The 24,859-nt window shown below is 31.4% G+C and overlaps 1 protein-coding gene across 1 annotated transcript in view; it reads right to left on the bottom strand.

Annotated features, from left to right (window-relative positions):
* Positions 1 to 3,434: 3,434 nt before the first annotated feature.
* The window catches only part of LOC132953626 (uncharacterized), a gene marked incomplete at its 5' end in the record, with an annotated part of 54,195 nt that continues 32,770 nt past the window's right edge, over positions 3,435 to 24,859 (bottom strand). Inside the window, 3 exons of the mRNA XM_061026002.1 lie at positions 3,435 to 12,232; positions 16,610 to 16,812; positions 18,471 to 18,572. Of these exons, the coding sequence (XP_060881985.1) occupies positions 12,040 to 12,232; positions 16,610 to 16,812; positions 18,471 to 18,572 (498 nt within the window). The remainder of the gene's footprint in view (positions 12,233 to 16,609; positions 16,813 to 18,470; positions 18,573 to 24,859) is intronic.

Genomic DNA, 24,859 nt, shown 5'->3' on the forward strand with positions numbered 1-24,859 from the left:
TTAATACAATTTTAAATATCTAAGGTTATTATTTTTTGAATTACAACAATATAAGAAATTATTCCATGAGTAATTAGGTGAATATTTCAAAATTTCAAACTCTTATAAGAAATTTATTTGAATTTACGGTAAACTCTTTTTTTATTTAAGGTGGGATAACTTGTTAGGAGTCGTGTATTTGTTTTTAGATTTTAATAGAAACTTTTCTTTTAATTTATAAACCTAAATAATTTTATAATTTACGTGCTTTTGAGAGTTATGTCAACATTCTAACTTTAGACGATCTTAAATAATTATTTTGGATGTACGCTCAACTTTTTTTATTTTCCACTAATAACTTATTAGGAACCTTGTATTAATTTTTAAGTTTTTTGACCAAGCGAATATATTTTTATCAACACAAGTCACTATTTAAATAAAAACTAATGAAAATCTAAATTTTCTTATGCTTATAAATACCTCAAAATTTGTCAAAATCTTTTGAAAATTGTATGGTAAATAGATAATGTTAATATAAACTTTAATGTATTTACGATTATTCTTTAGTTGAATTTCGGTAGATTTTAGTAAAAACTGGCTTTCCGTAAAAATCTACTTTTTTTCCTGCCGTTTTTGAAAATTATTGGGAATATTTTTCTTTTTGGCCCCAAATAATCGATTAGGTTTACTTTCCAGAAAACATAGGTACTGAAGTAGAAAATTGAAGCATTTTTACTTCCCCAAAAGACAAAAAAAAAACATATCATTCCTTGAAATCAATACATTCATCACTTCGCTCTAGAATCTAATACCTATAATGATTAAATGTTTAATATTATTTTCAAAAAACGTGTTTTGCAATGACATCAAATTATGTAAAAATCATATTTTCAAAAATGTTAAAGCTTTTTTAATTAATGGTGGTAGATATAATTAGGTACTTAAATAGATCATCTATACACTGATCAGTGACCCCTCCCCGCTTACACGACCAATCATGCTTACACAAAAGTTACACATCTAGGGATTTTGAGAGCATTTTGGCTTAGCTATAGACAGGTTTTAAAATTTATTTTCAACAACTTTTCTCAAAAATATTTTAAATATGCAAAAACCCTAGAAATATGCAAAACAAAGTCGTATAGGTGTTTGAATTTTATTTACACTCGTTTATCTGTAGAATTATGCAATACATATTTCTTTACAATTTTCGTTTGTAATACAATACATTATTAATTAATAGAACTGATTTATGACTGAAAATAATTAATACGAATTAGTGTTATTCGATGCCGATGGCGTTATTTATAAATACCACGGATTTGTGTTTTAATTTATTACTACGCAACTCTACCTTTAAGTTAAACATAATTTAACGTTATTGTAGAGTTTATAATGGGTATCGTTCCGCTATGTTCGATGAAAGATTAATTTAGAACATTTCATGCAAATTAAAGAGATTGAGAATATTATATTATGAACACACCTTTTTATTCACTCTTAAAAAAACTTGATTAAGGAGTCAAATGGGGCAAACCAGATTAACAGGACTGACATTAATGTATGTACCTACCTACACAGATACATTCAAATTGATATAAACATAATAATACATTTACCAATTTAAAGATTTATAAAAAATTTAAGTGAAATAGACTTAGGTATTATAAACAACATAATATGTTATAGGTTCTTGAAATGACAGTTTTACATTTTTTTAGTTTTTAAGTTCTTAAGTTTTTTTTTTTAATCGTACCTATATAATAATATATATATTTTACCTATTGTAATCTGTTATTGAAGTTCTGATGGTTTTTTTTACAACATTTATAAAAAATTAAATAGGTGACTGCAATCAACCCTTACGTTTTGATGACTATACATACAAAAATATAGTATATAGGACATAGGTATACTAACCTATGTAGTCTTATGATATTTAGATTTGAGGTTATGCCAAACAAACTCTCACAATGATTTAAAAACCAAAACAGTACTTATGACAATATTATGGCTACTAAACACCATTCCAGATTTCACTAAAAAGTATAACACATCCAAACCCTTAAATTTACTTTCTCTTGTAATTCTATCCATGAAAATCTAACGCACAACTTGAAACTTCCATTTTGTGCACTGTAGATTTCGCATTACTATTAGTACAATAAAAACATAGCGAAATAAAAATCCCGTTGGGTTCTATTATATCAATTGAGACGGTTTCCTTCATCGTGTGTTTCTATAATATTATGTTATATTTTATTATTATTTGTACAATAGAATTATTTAACTATTGTGTGTGAAATACAGATTTTAATTTTTTCCAATAAAAAATATAACACACTAATAGTACCTGTGTATAATATTTTACATATTGCGTCATAATTTTTGTAAAAAAAAAAAAACAAAACTATTATTACGTAAATGTACATGCGTATGAGGGAAAAAAGTCTATTGACAATAAACATAATACACTATTATATAATATTATACGCTTAAGCACGGTACCTATACAGTTTAAGTTCAATAATTGTTGAAATCTGAATCTCATTAAGCGATTGTCTTGCGACCGTATCGTAGGTAAGAGTCACAATCGAGACAAACTTAAAAGTTGAATAAAGCGTATACCTATGCATTATTCATGTATTGTTTATTTATTTATTATTATATGTATATATTTTTTACAGCTCGATTTGGTTACGTACAATACCATTGTACGGATCTCTGCTCGAGATGTAAGATTGCTCGATAGGAAAAAAAAAACGACCGAACGCTTACTCGCTTACGAAATCCAAACAATTACCATTCATTCGTCTGAAGACACACAGGCTGATAATGTCACGCCGCCCTCGACCTTTGCTTCGGTGGTATTATTAGGTTATATACCCACGGCAGCAACAGGTGTTATATATATAGGTCGTCATATTATTAGTTCTGTCATTGTTTCCACTGCTGCAGTATCATACACGCAGGTTTATAATATGATTGCGCATCGGTGTAATATTATTATAATTTATGTAAAATGGCAATTTTAAATGACTATACTATACGCATATTCACCTATACTCTGGCTCGGGAATCAAAAACACAATCAAGCACGTACACGAAAAATAATTTTTTTTGTGGGGGCGGGGGGGGGGTGTTTGATCCCCGAATTCCCTCCACCCCTTTTGTGTGTACGTGACCGATCACAATAATCCATTTACTCATAATTATACATGCCGAACACCCATCGTTAATAATTGTATTTCAATCAACTCGAATCAACCGTTATTTTCGTTGCTGAAATATAATAATAATATAACGCACACGAATCGTGTACAAGGAATAACTGTGTTCAAATAATATTATCGCAATATTATTACTAAACTATAGTAAGCGATTTCTATATTCTATGTTATGGAATTACGGAAATAAAGGACGAATGTCGGATGAATGACAATACATAAGGCAAACCACAATATTCCACTCGTATATTCATATTAAATACAACGCATATTGTACACAACTAATATTGGTACTTAAGTTTATCATATTAATATAATATAATTATAGTTATTTTAATATTAGGTATAGGTACATCATGCAAAAAAAAAAAATCCATTATTTTATTTATTAAAATAAATAAGTAATATATTATATTTTGTACCTAAAATGTCATTGTATTCAATGATAATAATATTATAATATGTTCAACCATAATACTATTTTAAAGATAAAAACAGTCATGCCGATTGCCAATAAATTACAGAGGCATCTACTTCATCTGCCAAATATACCAAGATAAAAAATTATAGTTATAATATGTTTTATAGGTACTTAGAAGTGGCGGTTCTAACGTACAGGGTAGGCAGCTGCCCGTGCCAATTTTTTTTGATGGTCGCCTGTTAAAAAGTTCAATATCGTGTCGTTTTGATAAGTAAAGTAAAGAATTATTGGTCGAAAGAATGAAAATAGTTCATTCATTTTTACAACTTGTTAAATTAATTTTTCTTTTTTTAACTTATCAATTATACGCATAACGTTGTCACTAATTTCAATGGTGACGTCTTCATTATTTCTGATGAAATTATTTTGCTATCCAAAAACCAACTGTTCTCGTACTTGTCCAATTTTTCATGTAATCACTGACGTACACGGTTCAGTTATTGCGTTTTAATTGATTGTTGATTTTGTAAGACAAAAAAATTTAATACTACATAACTCCAAAAGATGACATTTTATAAACATAAATCAGTTACGTTCTTTATGTTAAAATATGAACATCAGACATTTTTTTAAAAACGATATTTTAACACGGACTATAAAAAACAATTTTTACGAGTAATTTTGAAATAAATAGTAAAATTAATCGAACATTTTTTTTTTTACAAAATAATGTTCCTTTAATAATTTATACTTGGAATAATTCAATGCCTAACACTGGGAACTGGTTTATTTTTTACTACAGGTACCTAATAGTGAATCGTAAAATATGTAATATAAAATGTGAATAATTATTATATAAAATCTTAATGCCGGTTTGACTTAAACTTAATAGCTCGATTATATAAATTATTATCACTTATCACCTATCACCTATCACACATAAATTATTTATTTAATTCTGCCCTAAACCTACTGGTTTTTACTTTTTAAGAATTTCAAATAAAAACATTCAATGTTGAAAACTATTGTTATTGAATTAATTGAAATTATATTGACCTTGTGAATTTTTGGAGTTATTGTTCAAAGCGAACAAATAATATTTTTAGAGATTAACTATAGAAATCATAGCATGAATTTGCGTTTTATAAATTTGGTCAAAAACGCCTTAGAAGCATTCCACAACGTAATTAATTTTTATTAATGTTTTTCATAATTTTTATGTACGCTGAACAGTTTTTTTTAAGACTGACAAAATTTCCAATCTAAAAATAAAGTCCCTATTTAAATTAAGATTAATGTTATTGTAGAACTAAAAAAGTAAATCGATTAAACGACTAAATGGCGAGAATATTGGAAGCCACTAGAGGGCCAGTGCAGTATGGCGAGTTAATCCGTTTTTAAATGACTCGACGTTAGCAGCTGATATCGTACCAGTATTAAATGTCCCTGTTCATTGCGATTCTGAGTAGAGCTTGATTTACCATATATTTATATGTTATGGGCCGTAATTTGCACATCGTCTGTTTACCTGTACCAAAATATCGTAGGTACGTCGTTTGAGGTACATACGTACCTATTGTACCTAATGGAGGTATAAAAACAATTTTTGGTTGAAAATTCAATAATTTACATAATTTACATATAAAAATAGATACAAACAACTAAAAATAAATTGGATTAATTAAATTGAGTTGTAGTCATACTAACTATGTAAATTTAAATACATATTTAACTATATAAATGATGAATAAATCTAAGATTTTTTAGTTTAAAATCATAAAGATACATACATAGGCGAGCCCGGTTGTAAAAAATGTAACAGGTGCCAATTAGGGCTGCCACCCTTTAAAGATGGCCCAATAAGCAAAAAAAACACCAAATTATCTCCGTAGGATTTCAATTAAATTTCCAATAAAAATGACAAGTCTTAAGAAAGTTGTGATTGTTTATCCTTTGGGTGTAAGTCGCTGTAAGTACAACTCCGAAACTATACACCTGATACTTATGAAATATGAGTATATGAGGGTGAATAGTTAGGCGATGGAAACACCCTATTTCAGATGCCCGTGTTTTTAAAACTTCTAATATAACATTTTTTTTTAAAAAAGGCGGGTAAGTGGGTTACAAGAAGGTCACTGTAATGTATGGTGTTAATTTTTGCGTGAAATGTATAATACAAGATAATACAATATTGTATTTGGATTGATACACTAATATGGACTAATGCAACAGTATTTTTAAACTGTATAATTTTGTGCATTGCAGTAATAACTCACAGTAATTTAATTTATTAATTTCCTTTAGTCTAATACTATATTATACAGTTTAACGCATTTAATTTTTCCAGTACGAAATAATATTATACACTAGTGCATTGTAAAGAATGCTATTTTCACTATAAGAAAACATGTAAAATTAAAAATCGTCAATTTTTTGGTTAAATCTACACTAATGTACTCGAGTGTGATAAATTTCACAGTTTTTTCGATAGCTTTTCACAATTTTTAAGAAAATTCAACAAAGATTAACTCTGTAAAATACAGATCTATTGTCCAATAATCCTAAACTGTAAAAAGGAGCCGCTCAGAGTAATTAATACGTCATTGGAAAAGCAATAGCTCTACTCAGAATCTAAAATACCAGTAACACATTAAATACACGACAGTGAAATAAAAATAAATCAAATTAATTTGCTTATGAAAAACTAGTTTACTATCCTTAATCAAGTTAATTGAGTCTTGAACTTGAATTAATAAAAAAAAAAATATGAACACATAAAATAATATGTTTTTTAAATAAATTACGATTATTATATGATTAATATAAAATGAATGGCAATTTAAAATTCCAAGATTTTAAATTAACTGTGTTCTTAGAATTTATTTAACATAATATTATGGTATAATGATGTCTGCATGCTTAACGTACATTTTAAACCATATTTGACCATATTTACACACAAGTCTTATAATTTTATAGTACCTATATTATAATGTAACGAATAACAACAGTATAATAATATTATAATATTACAACAGTATTATTATAATCGACTTATAATTAATGTTGATGAAATCGCCATCTAGTAATTTTACTCACTTAATGAATAAAATGTGGTGTTAGAAAATGTCTATGTCTCGCATGTCTTGTTTTGAGGACAATCGTTGCAATCGACGAATTGGAAGACGAAACATCTTAGTTAATGTAGATAGGCAAATAGGTCCTCATATAACTTCTGTAAGCGTTTTGTCGCGTTATATTATTAGTAATTATAGTAGATTCCAGTCAAGTCTTCGACGTCACTCTTAGTTTTTATTGGTATTGTAAATAGGGATTTCCCTTGGTTAGGATTCGTTAACTGCAACAACTCCGGTGTAAACAAACAAACAAAAATTAAATTCTGTTTTTTTTTTTTAATATGTTTTTAGGCTGGATACACATTTCATTACTTCTGACAAAATTTTCGTAAGTTTTTCGTTGTCGTGGTTATTTATTAACAAAAACATATTTATGGTTCATAGATTTTCCTTGTAGAGGAAAAATATCGAATAGTAGGTACACACGTCTTGTAACTTTTTTAAACGTATCTATCAAATATCAATAAAACCATATAAAACCAATTAATTCGAATTGAAAAAATTATTTTTAATGTAAATTGTTACTGTCATTCTCATAATTTCTTGATACAGTAAAGTAACCTAATCCAGACAAAAATTAGCATAAACAGTAATTGAATCATTATTGAAGGTATAAATACAAATTTTAAATACCTAGGTACCTATTCTAAGACTTTTCCACCAATATTATATAATTAATACCTATTTAGGGGGGGAGGGGGTTGATAGGGTGTATTATATCGAAAAAAATGATTTCATGGGAATAACTCCAAGCTTTGTAGAGTTGTCGGATTTTGATGACTATTTTTTTTTATCCGAAAGAAGAAGACTTCCTACAGCCCTCATCGATCTCTGATTTTGTATTTTATTTCTAATAATTGTATTAAAAAATGTGTATAAAAATGCTTTTTATCTTGTATTTTTTTTTAGACATATTCTAAAGTTTGAGAATAAAATATTGAAAACAGAGATCGATGCGGGTTGCAGACTATTTCCCTCTAGCAATGCAAAAAAATATATAAAATTTGGTTGATTTTACAAGGCGGTATCGTTATTCCCGCAGAGTGTATTTTTGAGGAAAAAATGGCATCGGCACCAAGTGCCTTAACACATGAATACTTTAACATGAAAATAAAGTCTTTAAATCAGTAATTTTAGATTTTTTTTTTATTAAAGAAATAAAACTTTGAAAGCTGTGGCACTGACTGTGATTTAAATTATTACTTTATTTTAGTATTGATTATGGGATTGAATATAAGCTTTTAAATTTTTACCGAAACTTTAATACTTATTCGTAAAATAAATTATACCTAATACATATAGGTACCTATAGTCTTAAATTCTCAAATTACATGGATTATAAATAAATAAAAACTGACTATGGAAAGAAATCTAAAGAATATTACTCAATTCTTTAGTTAAAAGGCTTCGTTACTACCATACATTTCAGCACAAAATAGCTTTAGTTTTGACAAAATTATAGTTAGTTTACGTTGTCCAATTTTGATTCTAAAAAAAAATTTTACCTCGACAGAAAATTGTCACTAGAGCGAACGGAACACTCAGTAAATATTTTAAATCTTACATAATTGTGAACTGTAAATGAAAACTTGAAAATACAGTTTTTTTTTCAAATACTAATTAAAATCAAAAACAGAAAGTGTTTTGTGGGATCTACAGAATCTGTAGAATCTGCTGAATTAAAATACTCTTTTCAGAATCAAAATCAGACAACGTTAAGTAACTTTATTTTGTCAAAACATTAAGTCAGTTGTTGTAAAATTCGTATAGTGAATTATAATATATTGTTATCGAGTGATTAACATGTGCTTGCACGTACGCATTGAATTTCACTCAAACTAATAATCATTAATTACAACCCGGGTGGATAAAACTACATTAGAAATTGACTAAATGTTGTCCCTTAAAATATAATAGCCGTAGCGAGACACCTTCATAAAGAGTATTAAATTCTGTTCTCATTTGATTTTTAAATAATAATAATTTATTATTTTTACATTTGAAATATAAAATTTAAACATGCTATTTTCATATATTGTATTCAATTTAACAGTATAATAAGATGGCCGGTGAAAAGTATTTCGTCGAGAGCGAATTTACGTATAGGTAAATGAAAATTATTTAAATGGAATTTTTTATTCAGAATGGAAAACTACCGTTCAAATCTAACGCGTAATTATGTCATAATGTGGCCGTAATGTTCATAAAAAAAAAAAAAAAATTGTTCGACCGGTGCTAGAGGTGAGTTGTTGCGAAAATCCTTCCAAAGGGACCTCCCTATATTATTATTATTAAATCTTGTTGACACAGCAGAACTGGTGTGAGATTTTGATACGTCATTTTCCGTCTTCCGTGAAAACAAACAATAAAAATCACACGTGGTTGGAACACAATTTAGACTTCATCGTTCGTTTTTTGGCTCCTCTTCTTGCAGCATCCACTTGAGAGTTTCGAAAAAGGACTTCATACCATGATCAGTGTTCGGGTCATAATAGAATTTACACATTATTTTTGTTAAACTTTACTGTGAAATCTATGTAGAGCAAGGTTCAAAATAATTCAATTTATTAATTCCAAAAATCAAATGTGAAAACTTAATGCAAAATTATTTCCACGTTTTATAAGTTATTGTACAATACGAGTGCTGACTTTCAGTTTTGCATGATTTTTTTACAAGGCTGGGCATTAATGAGTTAAACATTTGAGTTACTTTTAACTAAGTTATTACTTTACTAGTGTTACTTTTTTTTAGAAGTTACTCCTATCCTACCGACTTTTTTTACCTTATCAGCTAATTAATTTTGTTGTCACGTTAAGTTAATTTTTTTCCTAATAAACAGATTGAAAATATATTCTATTTTGTAAAAATTAGTTTTATAAAAAAAAATATTTTACTATCAGAAGTACCTATATCAAATATTATTTATAAATATAATTACAAGGTAATTATAATTTAGTATAGTTGTGGACCATAGGTAAGGTAAACAAATACATAAAAATAATTATTTTGTTGGATTTTGTCATTGATTAGAATATTTAAGTTATAAGTATATAAGTAATTATTTTAATACATACATTTATTTGAAACTGTATGACCTTTATTAAATTACTATGTTAATTTAAAACTGTAAGACCTATATTAAATTACTACCTATGTACTAGCTTTATGTAAAAGTAACCTTTAACTTTAAATTTTACTTATACTTGTCTATATTAACTTAACTTCACAAGTTAAAAAAAAAGTTAACTTGCCCAGCCATGCTTTTTTAATTGTTCTGCAATTTAAATTTAAATTTAAGACATTTTAATCAATAATTAGATGGAACTAAAAACAATAATAAATTAGAATTCACACTTTTTTCGTAAGGTGTTTATTAGTTGTTGTGACTAGCCGCATATTCAATAATTTAATTTTTTCTTTTTCAAATTAAAAATTTAATATACTTCCATAGAAGTATGGTATTTCAAGTCTATTATACAGTACATTGTAACTTCTTGTATTTATGATTTTAATTTTCTCATCTTTATTAAAAGTTTTTTTCAGAAGATTTTTAACTAAAAAAAATGTATCCAAGTATCAGCCATTATGCGCAATGGTTTTTAGGACTGGTACAATACACAATAGAACTTAAAAAGATGTCCCCGAACCCTGATCATGGTACTTTTCGGCTCAAGGCATTACAACCAGCCAGACGCGCCTAGACGTGTCTATTCAATTTTGACCCCTAATCAGTGGCGTTTCCGGTCTTCCTGCTGTAGCCGTGGTAGTTGGTGTCAGCGGCGCAAAGGCGACAAATGCAAAAAATTAAACACATCAAATACCACTGGACGACGATCCACAGGACTGACTGTCCGGATCAGTCGACTGTGCTCTGTTGAAATAAAAACGGTCCAGACTTTTCGTCGACGAACATTTTTCTTAAAAAAACATTTCACGCGTTATACTGTGGATACACACACCGAAGAAATATCAGGAATACGTTAGAGTTTTGACTGGAGAAAAAAATCCTTAAAAGTTATGAACTTTTGTTTGGTTTTTTTTCAAGGTCTTTGTCGTGCTACTTTGTATTGAATAGACATAAATAGAACATCATGAGATATTATATTATAGTTTATCGTCCACACAAAGCAAACGGAATCGTTCTGACATCGGTACATGGAAATTAATTTGCATGTGAACAATATTACAATTATTTATAATTCGGTGTCAGTGTATTCAAGTACATGCGACGCGGCAGTTCGTAGTTTGGTCTGTTGAAAAACCATCAATGATAATAATATTAAAAGGTCACGTATTTGGTGGGTGCCCTATAGTATTATGCGTACAACCGACGGACAAGACACCTCCACCGATGTGTGTTCGGAGTTAACCGTTCGTGAACTTTACGACTTAAAGTCGTAAAGGTGTGTCAACGGGCGTGCGCGTAAATAGAATCTTTTGACGATTTACTCGACTTGAAGAGCTACTCGACTTGACGAGTATAGTAAATGTTGTACACAGGTCATATCATGCCACGGTTAATCGTGAATATTATGTGCAAGTTGGACGTCCGTCGTGTTTGATAAGCGGTATCTCATTATTGTTTTCAATATCGTCACACGCCACACTGGTCAAAAGTGCTTCGTTAACGCAATGGCATTGCATTGCGCGGTTTTTGCACATAATATATTATTTAAGTTTAAATCGAATGTATCGGCTTGGAATCAAAACCAGTCGACATTTTAAGTTCTCGGCAATATGATATTCATATAACGGTACCATGTCGGGTTGTGCAGTCGAGTTCGACACACGGTATTTAAGCGTACCGGAGAAAGCTCAAATATTTTGGAGCCTTTTTCCGAGAAGTCGACGATATTATAATAATATATGTATAATAATTATTAAAAGAAAATCGATGATATATAATATATATAATTATTAAAAGAAAATCGTGCATCCCGATACATTCGTCCGACGCTAAAATGTTTGAAAATCGATTGAATCACCTAAATTGATCACAGGCAATAGAATTAGTAGTTTGCATGCGTTTTATATATAGCCATTAGCCAATTTTGAATGAATCACTAATTATGTGTATGAAAAACATAATAGTATGTATTAAACTTAAGGTATTCAACTCGTATTCGTGGCAATTAGTATAATAATGATTGTAATCGTCATCGAACAACGCTTCACTGTTCCTCGCGTGTCGGAATGCACACTGATCACGAGATTATATAAGTCTTAAATTACAATTTCCCTGGATATCTGGTAAAGTTATTCTTATATTATACATTATAAAACCGTTAAGTTTACTCCATGAGAGTATAGGGAAAAATAACGTCTTACCCATTGTAGCATATCCAAGCGCTTATCACATAATATCAACTCCAATGGTTTGTTTTTGTCCATAGCGTTGAAAGGGTCCATAAACAATCCACGTCTGTTTTTCTTCATCGCTGTACTCAAGGCGGCGATCAATGGCGGCCTGTAAAGACAATAACACATAATAATATTATAATGATACGTTGCCCGAAAGATTATTTTACTGCCAATAGTAATATTGTTATTATTTAATCACTACAAACGGTAATGACGTGTTTTCCTGTTATGTAGACAATCATATAAAAATCGTACTATATATAATTATTTCTGCTCAGTGTTGTAAGATATTTCATTAAAAATATTACAGTATTGGTATTCAAACACTTTGTCGAGTATAGGTAAGTTACTGTAGTTAACAAATAATAAATAATAAAGTGTAAAAAGTAACAAGTTTAAAGATTCTACAACCTACAGTATATGTCTAATACTCTAATGTGTATAGGTACTGCACAGTATTACAAATTACAATTCATTAATTACGTTTAACTACTACTGCCTACTACTACTACTATTACATATTACTTGTTTAGTGAATAATTTAAATTTAGTTGTAAAATACAACTAAATACTTTTTTGAAGCTTTACTGGTTCTAAATTAAGGAAAAATATGTATATAATATCATAATAACTTAAAAAAGATAATAATTAAAATATGGTTCAAATACTTATGAAAAAGTATTTTAGTTATATTTTAAATACTTTTTTTCATGTGTATCTTAAATACAACTCTAATAGGTACATTTTAAACATATTTTTACATAATTGTTCTAAACCCCACCAGATTGGCTGACGTACTAACTGATAATAATATTATTGTCTCCTCCAATTCTGTATGTCAACTTTGGTTTTGAGTGACCTAGTAAGCACACCGTATATTATAATTTTAATTCACGTGATCGCGCGTAATTAACTAATTTTTATCATAATTTCAAATAGTTGAAAAAAGAACTGTTCCGAGTACTCTTTTCTTTCTATTTTAATTAATTAAAGTCTCCTTCGACTTTTTACAGAACGTACCAAAAAGTCTGAGAGTTTTGTGTGCGTATTTGGATAAGTAACTCTATTTAATATAATATGTTATATCACACACCTCCCGCCACCATAGCTTTTTTTCTTTTATATTTTTAATCAAATTTTAGTGTTGACTTTTATATTCGTAGACGACATGTACATTTCACTCCTTAACTTTCGTTAGAATACAAAGCTCGTACCACTATAATTTATATTTGTTATCACTAAGTTAGATTAGTTTTATTATTTTCAATTTAGGATTTGGTTTGGTAATACTAATCATAGGCTAATCGCAATATGTACGTTGATATAGAAGAAGAGTCGGATTATATATAGCCCGAGAACACCGGAGATTGATTATTATTTTGTGCAGTATAATAAATCAAATAAAGAATTTTAAAACACAAGTCCCAAACGTGATGTTGAAAGCCACGATATGTTTTGAAACATAGCCTATAATACACAAGTGCTGGCCCAGGGGAGGGGGGTTCTAGTGTTCAACCCCCCCCTGAACTTTTTTATGTGTACGCGCCTGTATAAGTGTACTTTACATGAATGTTAACGAATAAATAAGGAACCTAGGGGAGACTGCTGAATGTTCATGTGATGCGCCAATATTTTTAATCCAATATCATCCCCAGAAGAAAATCGTAAATACGCAACTGCAGTGTAAAGGATATGTTAAATTTTAACTCGATGATATATTATTATCATTGTAAAAGAGAAACGGTCTGAGCGGAGACGGTGCCGTGTGTCAGCCCAAGATATTATATACATATTATATTAATATTGCTATTGCTATTAGTAAAAATCAATTAATACAAAATGGTGTTCCACCGGTATCTATCTTATAATATTATTCATTTTATTATAGTAACAATGAGACAATGAGCATGTTTACGTAAAATATACCCAAATATATTCTCAACACTACACAAACGACGTTAAATAATTGTATGTTGCCTATACAATAAACCTTGCACTCAAGAATATAAATTTATTATTTATATATAATAAACATTATAAAAAAAACAATTGATAATCACGGACAAGCCATTGTTGTGTATTCTTCTCATAATACATTTTGAATATATTATGATAAAATGTAATCAGAGAAAAAAACAATGGTCAGTAGCTTTAACGATCTCTTCCGAAACGGTTAATATTCATTTCTTGGCATGAAAACAATAATACAATATTATGATCATAATATTACACGTTTAGCCGTGTTTCGTTTTTATTTCTTGTTTTTGAGAATATAATATCATGAAAACTGCCATTAAATGCCTAAAACAAAATAATTATTCTCAGATTTTTAAACAAAATCCACCATTATTAATTTTCTATAAAAACGCTGCGCGAAACTTGTCAAACATTAATTTTGTAATGTCTCAAAATGAGCTTCCCAAAAACCATAACTGACGACGATAATAATATAACGATGAGTCGTTATAACGTGGCTGACATGGTTCTCAATAACCACATCAATGTGATAATAAATTTTATACGACGACATTATTACATTAGCGAATCGTTTTTATATAATAATAGATTTGTTTGATTTTGGCGTCGCGATTTGTACTGCGTAGTTTACTATCCAAACATGTTTACTACAACTTGTGAAAATTATCATAAATTAATGATTTACTGTCGTGTTGTAATAGTTAAAATATTATGAATATTATGTGAAAAAAATATATGAAAACACCCACCAGCGCTTTCTTGATTTAGTCCTCATCAATGCACGCATTATCGACTTAAGTATTGGTGGGGGGGGAGGTGCGGGGAAACGGAGTAAGTAATATTATTTTTCTTAAAAATATTTTACCATACTTTCTAGTTATATCCTAATCAAAAAAAAAAAACACTAAATATTTGGGTACGCAAATTCTTTGATAGTTTTGATAGTATCCTCCTTCAATTTTTTTCTCCCCACCAAGTCACGTGGATACCGACGGTATTATCGAAGTGTATGGGTAGTATTCGTTTGTGCAAATTTGAACTTATTATAATGACTCCACATAAATTTGTCATAAAATCACAATGTACTCATGTTATGTTTATGGACCAGGGATTTCCAACCTACGGTCCACGATGATCGGACCCGTCAAGCTGAACGATGTTATGACTCTGATCTATAAACTCTATATTATTATGTATATCCAATTTTTATTGTGAAAAACTTGGTCAAATTTAATCATAATACAATTATTTTTTCCTTTGTACAATATACCTAATGCGGTGAAACAACATGATACAATTTAAAACGATGATTCATCTCTCTTTTAATGCCATTATTACATCTCTACAACTCTTATCCAAACAATTGCATCATCTGATGCTGAAAGGTATCTCATATTCAACACACCGTAAAAAAAAATGTAGGAGACCCCAGAACGGTTAGGTCTACACGGTTAATTGTTCGGACATTGTCAGCAGATTAAAATAAAAAAAATAAACCTATACCCAAAATACTGAAAACACTGAAGTAGGCCTTCACCTTGTGGACTCGATGATTATATTATTATGTTTTAAATCACAACAATGAAACCACGACACTGACTAGTTGGCTAGTTGGCTGGCGCAGTGCAACGAGTCTCTGCGTTTTAAATTATGCGTTTTATTCTCGTTATCGTGTCATTATAATAAAAATATTATAATGTGCCTAGAATACTTATTTAACACTCGACGTTACTTTCTACTCTGTCCCACATAATATTAATCCCGCCGAGTGACGGTAACCATAATAATAATATAATATAATAATATTATGATATTATACAGACTGAATATAGGTAGGCACGAGATCGCGGTTATTGTCGAGTTGTCAATCTGCTCGTTTTTATTGAATACAGGTACGAACGAACGTGCAATATTATGCAGATCATTATATTTTTACAGCTGCAAACCTACAATCTTACAGTTGCTCGCTTTAATTTTTTTTTTGCTTTTTGCTGCACTCGAGAAATCATAGCCGTTTCATTTTACTTAAACACTTAACAACATATAGGGACAGGCGGCCCAAAACTTGGTAGTGAGAGGGGGGGGGGCTAGACGAAGCAATTGCCCCCTCCCCCCACAATAGATTTATTTCTTTTTGCAAAGATGTGTATTTTAAATTTATATTATGTATAATTTGTACATTTTAGATAATATGATGGTATTATAACACATTAATGTTAAAGAGTTTTTTTGATAAAAAAATAACCTTTTATTTTTAAATTACCATTGCTCCTCTCCCTCCCTAGAAAACTATCTGAGGACATCCAACCAGTGGACCTACTGCAGTGGCTTATATTATAAAAATATGAAACCGCATAAGAGGCCTACAATACGCAATATTAGTCCTAACGTTTTTCGTCGTCACGGAGCTTAGAAATATTAATTGTTCACGCCGTATCATATTATATGTTTTTATAGGCACATCAGTGTAAACAGACGTGGAGACGTGGTTATAACTTATACTTACGGTTTTAATCCACTCACGCCAGTTAAGCTTAATCTTAAGCTCAACTGAGTCATTTTCGTGCAGTTTTTCGAATTACGTTGGTAATAGCAATTTTTCTTTCCACTGCACGACCATAAATCCTCTACGGGTATCGAGAAGACTATTTTGGAGACGCCGTTGTTGCTAATGCTGCCTGTTAAATCTTGACATGTATATGACACGATCTAAACAATATAAATGCAAACAAATTAAGTGTTGATTAGACATCGCATGCGATGCTGTACGCTATATCGTATGCGACAGTAGAGGATTAGACGAAATTCCAAAGGTGGGTAGAATCTAGAGACTAGAAGGGACAAAATATAATAGTAAGAAAGTACCATGGAAAAAATAATATTCGAAAAAACGGTTTGCTCCCTCTTAAAAAATCTGTGCGCATTTATATTTGCATTATTGACTATTGTTATATAATACTTTAAAACTTTTTCAATATATACTGTTAATACATATTATCGTCGTATATTATTTTAAATTTACGTAATTAAAAGAATTAACTAATTCCCAAGAGGAGAACGCCGTGTCGATGGTTTTACATATTATGGTCAGGTTAAAAAATCGGTTAGTCGCCAATCTCCTCGATTCGAGTGTTCGACATTATATTCCGTGGGAATATTATAATAATAATAATATTATATCATAATGGAATGTCGTACAAGAAACAATTATATTAATAATCGGGGGACGGAGTGGCCGAGCGGACTAAGGCGTTGGTTGCGACGCGCACCGTGACCGGTTCGAACTCGGTCAGGGGTGGCATTTTTCTTCGAGCAATCATGGTGTCCATCTCCCACCCGGGTATGGTTACCTACGGGTGCCCACTTAAAAATTCTGCCAAAACAAACACACACGTGTTCAAAACCTACAGTACCCTCCCCCATGGTTCCACAGGCTAATGACCTCAGTTGTCGAGGCCTCAACCAAAAAAAAAAAAAAGAAGTTATTTTAATGACAATATATCGTTACACGTGGTGTGTATACCATAATCCTTTTCGGAAAAAGGTTAGCACATAAGGTGTATAGTAAATTGGTGTTGTACATTCGCATGTTTTTGTTTCTCAAATCATTAAGTTATCTGTTAAAAGACTGAACTATTATAAGCTTATTTAATGATAATAAATACAATGTAACAATAACACGGAAAACCGAGTGGAGAAGCCTTCCAATAGAGGTACTTTTGAAGAATACGAAAATGTACGTGAAGAAATTATTATATTATTGTTGTTGTTGTTGCTGGAACTTGGATATCATTGTTTTAGTCCAATTGCATCAGATCAGTTAGGTTACGCTGTGCGGTTACCACGGTCGCTTTCTATCAATGAAACGCGTTTAAGACCGAAATAGAGAAACACGTCGAAAATACTGGTTAGGATGCGTTGGGTAATAATTGGTAGGCCGCTGAAGTAGGTATATAGAAAGACTATACACGGTTTATACCGTACACGGTTCGTGTGGATATATCCAACTAAACTTTAAAATCGGAACGGTTAGCGACTTAGCGTATACCTACTACCTACGTAAAATATTTTACGATGGTATTATATATTTTTTAAAAAACAGTGACGTTTATTATAGTATTATAATATATTATTATGTATAATATTATACCTAATATTATGTAGAAGGTTTTTGATAATTTTTTTTTATGGGGGGTTTTCTCTGGGATGAACTTTTTCATGAGGGCATATTTTTGGTGTTATAAGTTATAACTTTACATTTGAAAATACACATATAGTTAAAATAATTGTATTACTATTAATTGTTATTTTTGTTTTTTAAATTTATTTTTCCTACTTAATTATACGAAAAAAATTTAATTTCATACCTTCGTCATAACTATTACCAGGAACAGCATCAAACATATAATTTTGTATGGAAACCATTTGGAGACCACATTGTTTCTTTTCGGTAAGTCCATTTTGGATGACTGAAAAAAAAGAATATTATATTATAATAAATAGATTAATTTAGAATTTTTAGAATTTTTAGAAAACACCACTTTAAAATATTTTACAACATTATAATATCACTAAAATCAAACGAATGATAAAATATAATATATTTAAAACGCTCAATACAGTATTATTATGAATTTATGAAGAATTATCTATGATAATTCTGTGCGTATTTATCGGGTAGACAATTATTAATTAGATACCTTAATCAATATTCAATAGTACAACAATACGAGTACAATTAACAATAATAAATAATAATAATAATACATTAATATGATGTCGCGTGTTATTTCGCAGTGCAACGGTTCGATCCGTTTAGCGTCGGTGCGGGCGGCGGCGGCGGCGGCGACCGTCGACGACGACAATCGATGCCATAACGATTTAGGACTTTGAACTTGAACCGAGGTCCCTCGTGTACGCCTGACACGGATAATATATAATATCGTATTATATATTTCGCGCGTACTTTCACGGCCGACTTTCTTCAGGCGTCGACGACCGGGCGGGAGAACGACGTTTTCTCCGTAACGTCGTTTACGTAAAGAAGAGAGAGAGAGAGAGAGAGAAATTATTATTGAAGAAAAAAAAACCGTCTGCGGTGAGTACCAACAATATAATAATCTATAATATTATGCGAACGAACGTGGCGAACTCGGGTCGACGACCCGGTAGTAGATATCTAGTCCGCGAAATCCGATGATGACGACGGCGACGCGCATAGTCCCTCCGCGATCCGTACGCGCGAGTTACGACTGTAATAATTGTATATCGATGACGACGACGACGATGACGATGATGATGGAGATGATTATGGCGATGGCGATGACGATGACGATGATTGATGATGATGATGACGATGATGATGATACACACGATAATAATAATATTATGAATACTATACATATACATATTATGCTAATGTGCGATATGTGACGATAGAGTACTGGTTAGGTATTAGGTATGGTATTAGGTATGGTATTATCTTATTATTTACGAGGGACTATATTACGCGTCACATATTTAAAATAACCGATGCATACGATCTATTATACGATTTCGCGGTCACTTTATAATAATATATTATATTATACGATGATGATAATATTATACAGGTAATGCCCTATACGGTCCGAGCGAATGGCGATTATTATTATTTTCTGTCGTATTTCGCGCGGCTCGTTTCGAACGTACCTACCTATACCGTCGGGTATAATTTCGTCGGGAATGATAATACAGTCGAGTCTAGATAACTCGAATTCATTTCTTGATCCTTGCAGTGTTGATAAGTTGTGTTTGAGGTATATAAATCAAAAAATATAACACGAGTCGAATTCATTTTTGTTCCCTCGAGATGATTCGAGTTATCGATACTCGACTGTAAAAATCATTGTGTCGTATATACTATATATATATGATTTGAAAATTGGCACAGCGTCATCTCAAATATTGGAGATTAATCTTCAACAGTAATTGGGGGTTGCGTATCAACAAAAACCTATTCGGGTTTCGAGTTATTTCGGGTGCTGGACGTATTTAGGTGTTGAAAGACCGGGATAAAAAACTAAAAAAAACGTTTGGGTGTTATTACCAGTTAATATTCGGTTTAAAATATTATAGGTTAATACCGGTGTCTTTTATTTGGGTATTTAGACCCGAGAAAAATTGAAAGAGTAATCAGATACATCACGTAGGTACGTCACGTACATAATATATTATACATCACGCAAGAAAGGAATTTTTTCGGATATCATCAAAATAACTTAGCACCCCCACTCCCTGAGCATATTCGTGCCTATATTACTGCATTTAATAATTTATTATTAACAATTATTTAATACAATTATTCCTCTTAATAATTATTATACACATTTGTAAAATAAAACATTTTCAGGTTTATCCGGGTTAACCAAGGAATGTTTTATTCAAATTTCGGTTAAATCGGGGGTTTCCGGAAAAAAAAATCATTCGGATTATTCGGGTGTTGATTTTTCAAGGGGTTTTTAGGCGTGTTACGTGTTCGGGTCGATTCTGGTGCAAAGCCTATAAACAATAATATTAAGACGCGTTTTTGCAATTTTTGGTAAATTTCAATATGAGTACTATTGTCGAGTTGAACGCGAAAAAATATTCAATTAAGTGCCCACATTATTTTCTGTTTTCGATTTCGTCCAGTTTGGAGGTGACGATTAATAATAAGCGAATACTTTCGAAATGGATTCGACGCACCGTTTACCGTTGATCCTATGTGATTATACACCTATAAATATACCGATTAAAGACGTCTTGTCATAACCTGCATGGTAATAATTATATTATAATATTATTATGTATTGCTCGATAACGATCACAGAGTCGGCAGCGAAAATAATATTACGTCGAAATGATTTCAAAATCGATTTCGAACCACGCGACGGCGACCGAACGGTAACCCGTAACCTGCTCCGGTCCACGACGGTTGTCGTAAACAGCACATTATACGCTTAGGGACATCGAGACGGTGTCGTCTCGTGTTCGGTATGCAAATGCGTGTAGGTAATACATATAATGATTGTAATGCGACGACGACGACAATACGAAAATTGTCGTTTCCGTCCGGTCGAAAACGGTCCCGTGTACGATAATATAATATGTAACATAATAATAATAATAATAATATATAATATCTGTACATAATATTATATGCATTGTTATAGTACCTGTACGCGAACGGTGCGCGATGACGTGGCTCGCGTATTGTGTTCCGGTTGTGCGTATTTTTTTCCGCTCTTTCTCCTCCTCCCCATCTTCTATCCCTCGTCACTCTTTGACTTCTACTTCTTCTCCTACTTCTACGCGTCTTATTATACTTCTTCTTCTCCTCCTCCTCGCCGTCATCGTCGTCGTATAATTCCTCCACCTCCCTGTATAGGTACACTCGCGGCTTCTCTCCCCCCGAAACGAGGTCAAACGCGGCTCGGATCGGTTGCGCGCCGCCGATGCCGCCGCCCGAGAGAAAGACGGTCAACGACCTTAACCGGGATATGTGACGTGAACGGCGGCGAGTTCACGAAACGCTATTATTATAGGTGTGTGAGTGTGTGTATGTGTGTGTGTGTGTGTGTGTGTGTGTGTGTGTGTGTGTGTGTGTGTGTGTGTGTGTGTACAGGCCGCCGCCGAGTATCGTAATACTTTCACCGGAGTAGGTGAAATTTCTTATATCTTTTTGCGGACGACGATTTTTTTTTTTGAAATCTTTATTTTTCTCGGGAGCGCGCGCGGTACACTTTTACGTCCCCGCCGCACCGTCGATCGTATAATATGACGACACGAAAAATATAATACTATCGTCAAAATTCGTAAATTTTTTAACGACACCGTGCACTATAATACACGAGTGATCGTGAGTTCAGAGTTGTAACACCCTACGCGTACAACATACGACGTCATAACGGGCGAAAACCCGTTCGTCACGAACACGAAATGTAAAAATAATCATTACAATATTGTAATGTATTATTACAGTGATAAATATTATACTGCCGACGCCGTACGATTCTCTTCCTGCTCGGCGTCGGGTTTTTATTTTTTTTTCGTTTAATTTTGGGTTTGGTCGTATACGACACTATACGAGTAGGTATTTTTAAACGTTTTCCTCGTCGTGGAATACGTATACTTACATCAGCCAAGTATTAGCCTAAGTGTTGTAAGTGTAATGAGTCAATAACATCGATGGACCAAGGCGTAAATAATATTCGAAATTAGTTGCGTTCTCGAAAACCTTAACGACCTGAATGCCGTTTCTGTCTGTGGGTTAGGTCAATTTTGGTGGTCAATTTTAACGGAACGATTAAGACATAATAATAATATAATATAACTAAAAACGTTTTCAAATTTATATTACATTATATGAGTACGTATAATATTAATTAGTCAGTATAGGTACCGTTATCGGTATATTATATTATATAGGTTATTAAATGTTGAGCAACCGCGAAATTTCGTAGGTATGGGAAAAATATTGCTTCACACTAGATGTTTACACGATTTAATAATATCAAATACATACCTAGGTATATAATATATTACAACTCGATAGCTCTACTGCAGAGTCGGCCAACTCGAAAAATGTATAGTTATTACAATCCGATAAAATAATAACTTGACCTGCAGGCTGCAGTCGAGATATAAAAACTATAATAATTAAATAATAACTACAATATTATATTGAATAATAATAATAACAACTTATACCGTGGTATAGTAACATTTCGACAGCTGAGTGAACTGACAGAATTTCTCGTCTCTGCACGAGATAATTATAATATAGGTAGGTATATCATTGGCTACTAACTTGAAGTCATTACGCAAATAATATAACCTACTTAACACACATAACAGTTTGCCCCGAAGACGACGATCTTAATATTCTGTTTATAAACTATTACAACGAACCATCGGTCATTGTACCTAATCATTACATTATTATATTTAAGATATTGATGCAACGTAATTTTTTTTTCTAAAAACATATAGCTCTGTAAGTAGAAATGTGTTTTAGGTACTTAACACTGATTATTTAAATGAAATTTTAAGTTTGTATTTTTCACAATATTTTATTTTTATTTTACAAATATAAAAAATATTTGAATATAGGTACATGAGTACTTAGTGCATTGGATATATTGACCGAACGTGAATTATATAATATAATAACAGTTACTAATTATATAGTACAACACGTTTCCCGAGATAAACTCATCCAATGATTACTCTTCGCCGGGAAGTTAAACCCGATCAACGGAAAGACCAATCCATCCAATTGAAATATTAATATTTGAAAATCAAAGTATAATATTATTATTATCCAAACTATGTATAACATATATTACTATGTAGGTATACTCTAACGATCGTGGTACAAGACGTAGGTACACTATACCACTATATAATATTATACATTATAATAATCCGAATAACCTCTTCGGTGCTCTAAATCATAATAATATGCTCTCGGAAGATTAAAAAAATAACCTCGTGGTACAGTTTCACATATTATAGACGATTTTGACTTTGTCTTACGTCAGGTACCTATTATAACATTATTTTTTAAATCTTTATCGTTACTCGCGCACGCGCGTCGGACGATTACGACGAAGACGATAACAATAATAATGTACCATCGATATTAGGTCATACACAAAAATATGTGCCTACACAAAACATTATAACGTTATTGACGTATTGTTCAGTGGAGTTATTTTGACCTGCTCAATTATTTAGAACGCGTCGAGATCGGTGGAAAAAACCACATATCGCGTATTACGTCCGACAAGAATATTCGGCTGGCCTCCTTAAGAGTTATGACGTTGGTAAATATTACATTTTGTAAACTCCGAACGAGTGGGTTTGTTATTATTAACATCGTAATGCGTGGGTTTACAAGGCGATTATTTTAAATGGTAAACATTTCATTTTCCAGAAAAGTATTAAGTAACGTTTTTTGAAATATTTTTTCACATGAATTGAGGAGATAATCTGTAGAAATATTATTATTACTAAATAGAATTTTGAAAGAAAAAACATTGTATTTTACTTTTTTAATTCTTTGAACAAAGCGTACATTTTAATTTCATGTTCCTAAGCAAAATATTTTTCTTGGAATTCAAATCTTAATATATATATATATATTTCTTCTGTCCGTGGTAAGTATTCAAGAATTTCAAGTATTCCTAAACGGCTGAACCGATTTTGATGAAATTTTTTGTGTGTTCTTGAGTGGGTCCTTGAATGGTGTAGATTCGCAATTTATTGGACTCGGTAGGCTCAACTTGGCCGGGAGATACTCAAACCGGGATTTTGAGATTTACGATGGACATTTTTGTTTATAAATGGTCGCTATTGGTTATAGGAGAAATAATTAGTAGAATTTAGTTTTTATATTTTATTATTTATTGCCATTGGTTATTCGTGCAGATCAGGTACAAGCATGCATCAAATCGAATTTTTGCACATTTCCTACCAAGGAGGCTGAGTCGCACTTATAGCAGGTGGATTGCCTACTATGATATATGGTGTCGCACATTGTCCGCGATCCGACGTCCGACTTACTGCAGCGGGTTATACCCATAAGGAGTTGATCAATCACAATTTTTTTTAAGATTTGTCATTTTTTATTGTCAACGAAGTGCGCGTGAGATCAGGCTCATTCTTCAGCCCAATCATAACGGCTGCATTTAAATTATTGAAAGTGATTAATGAATCACATATTATACTGATT

Source organism: Metopolophium dirhodum, chromosome 1, assembly GCF_019925205.1.
Source record: "Metopolophium dirhodum isolate CAU chromosome 1, ASM1992520v1, whole genome shotgun sequence".
Classification (NCBI taxonomy): Eukaryota; Metazoa; Arthropoda; class Insecta; order Hemiptera; family Aphididae; genus Metopolophium; species Metopolophium dirhodum.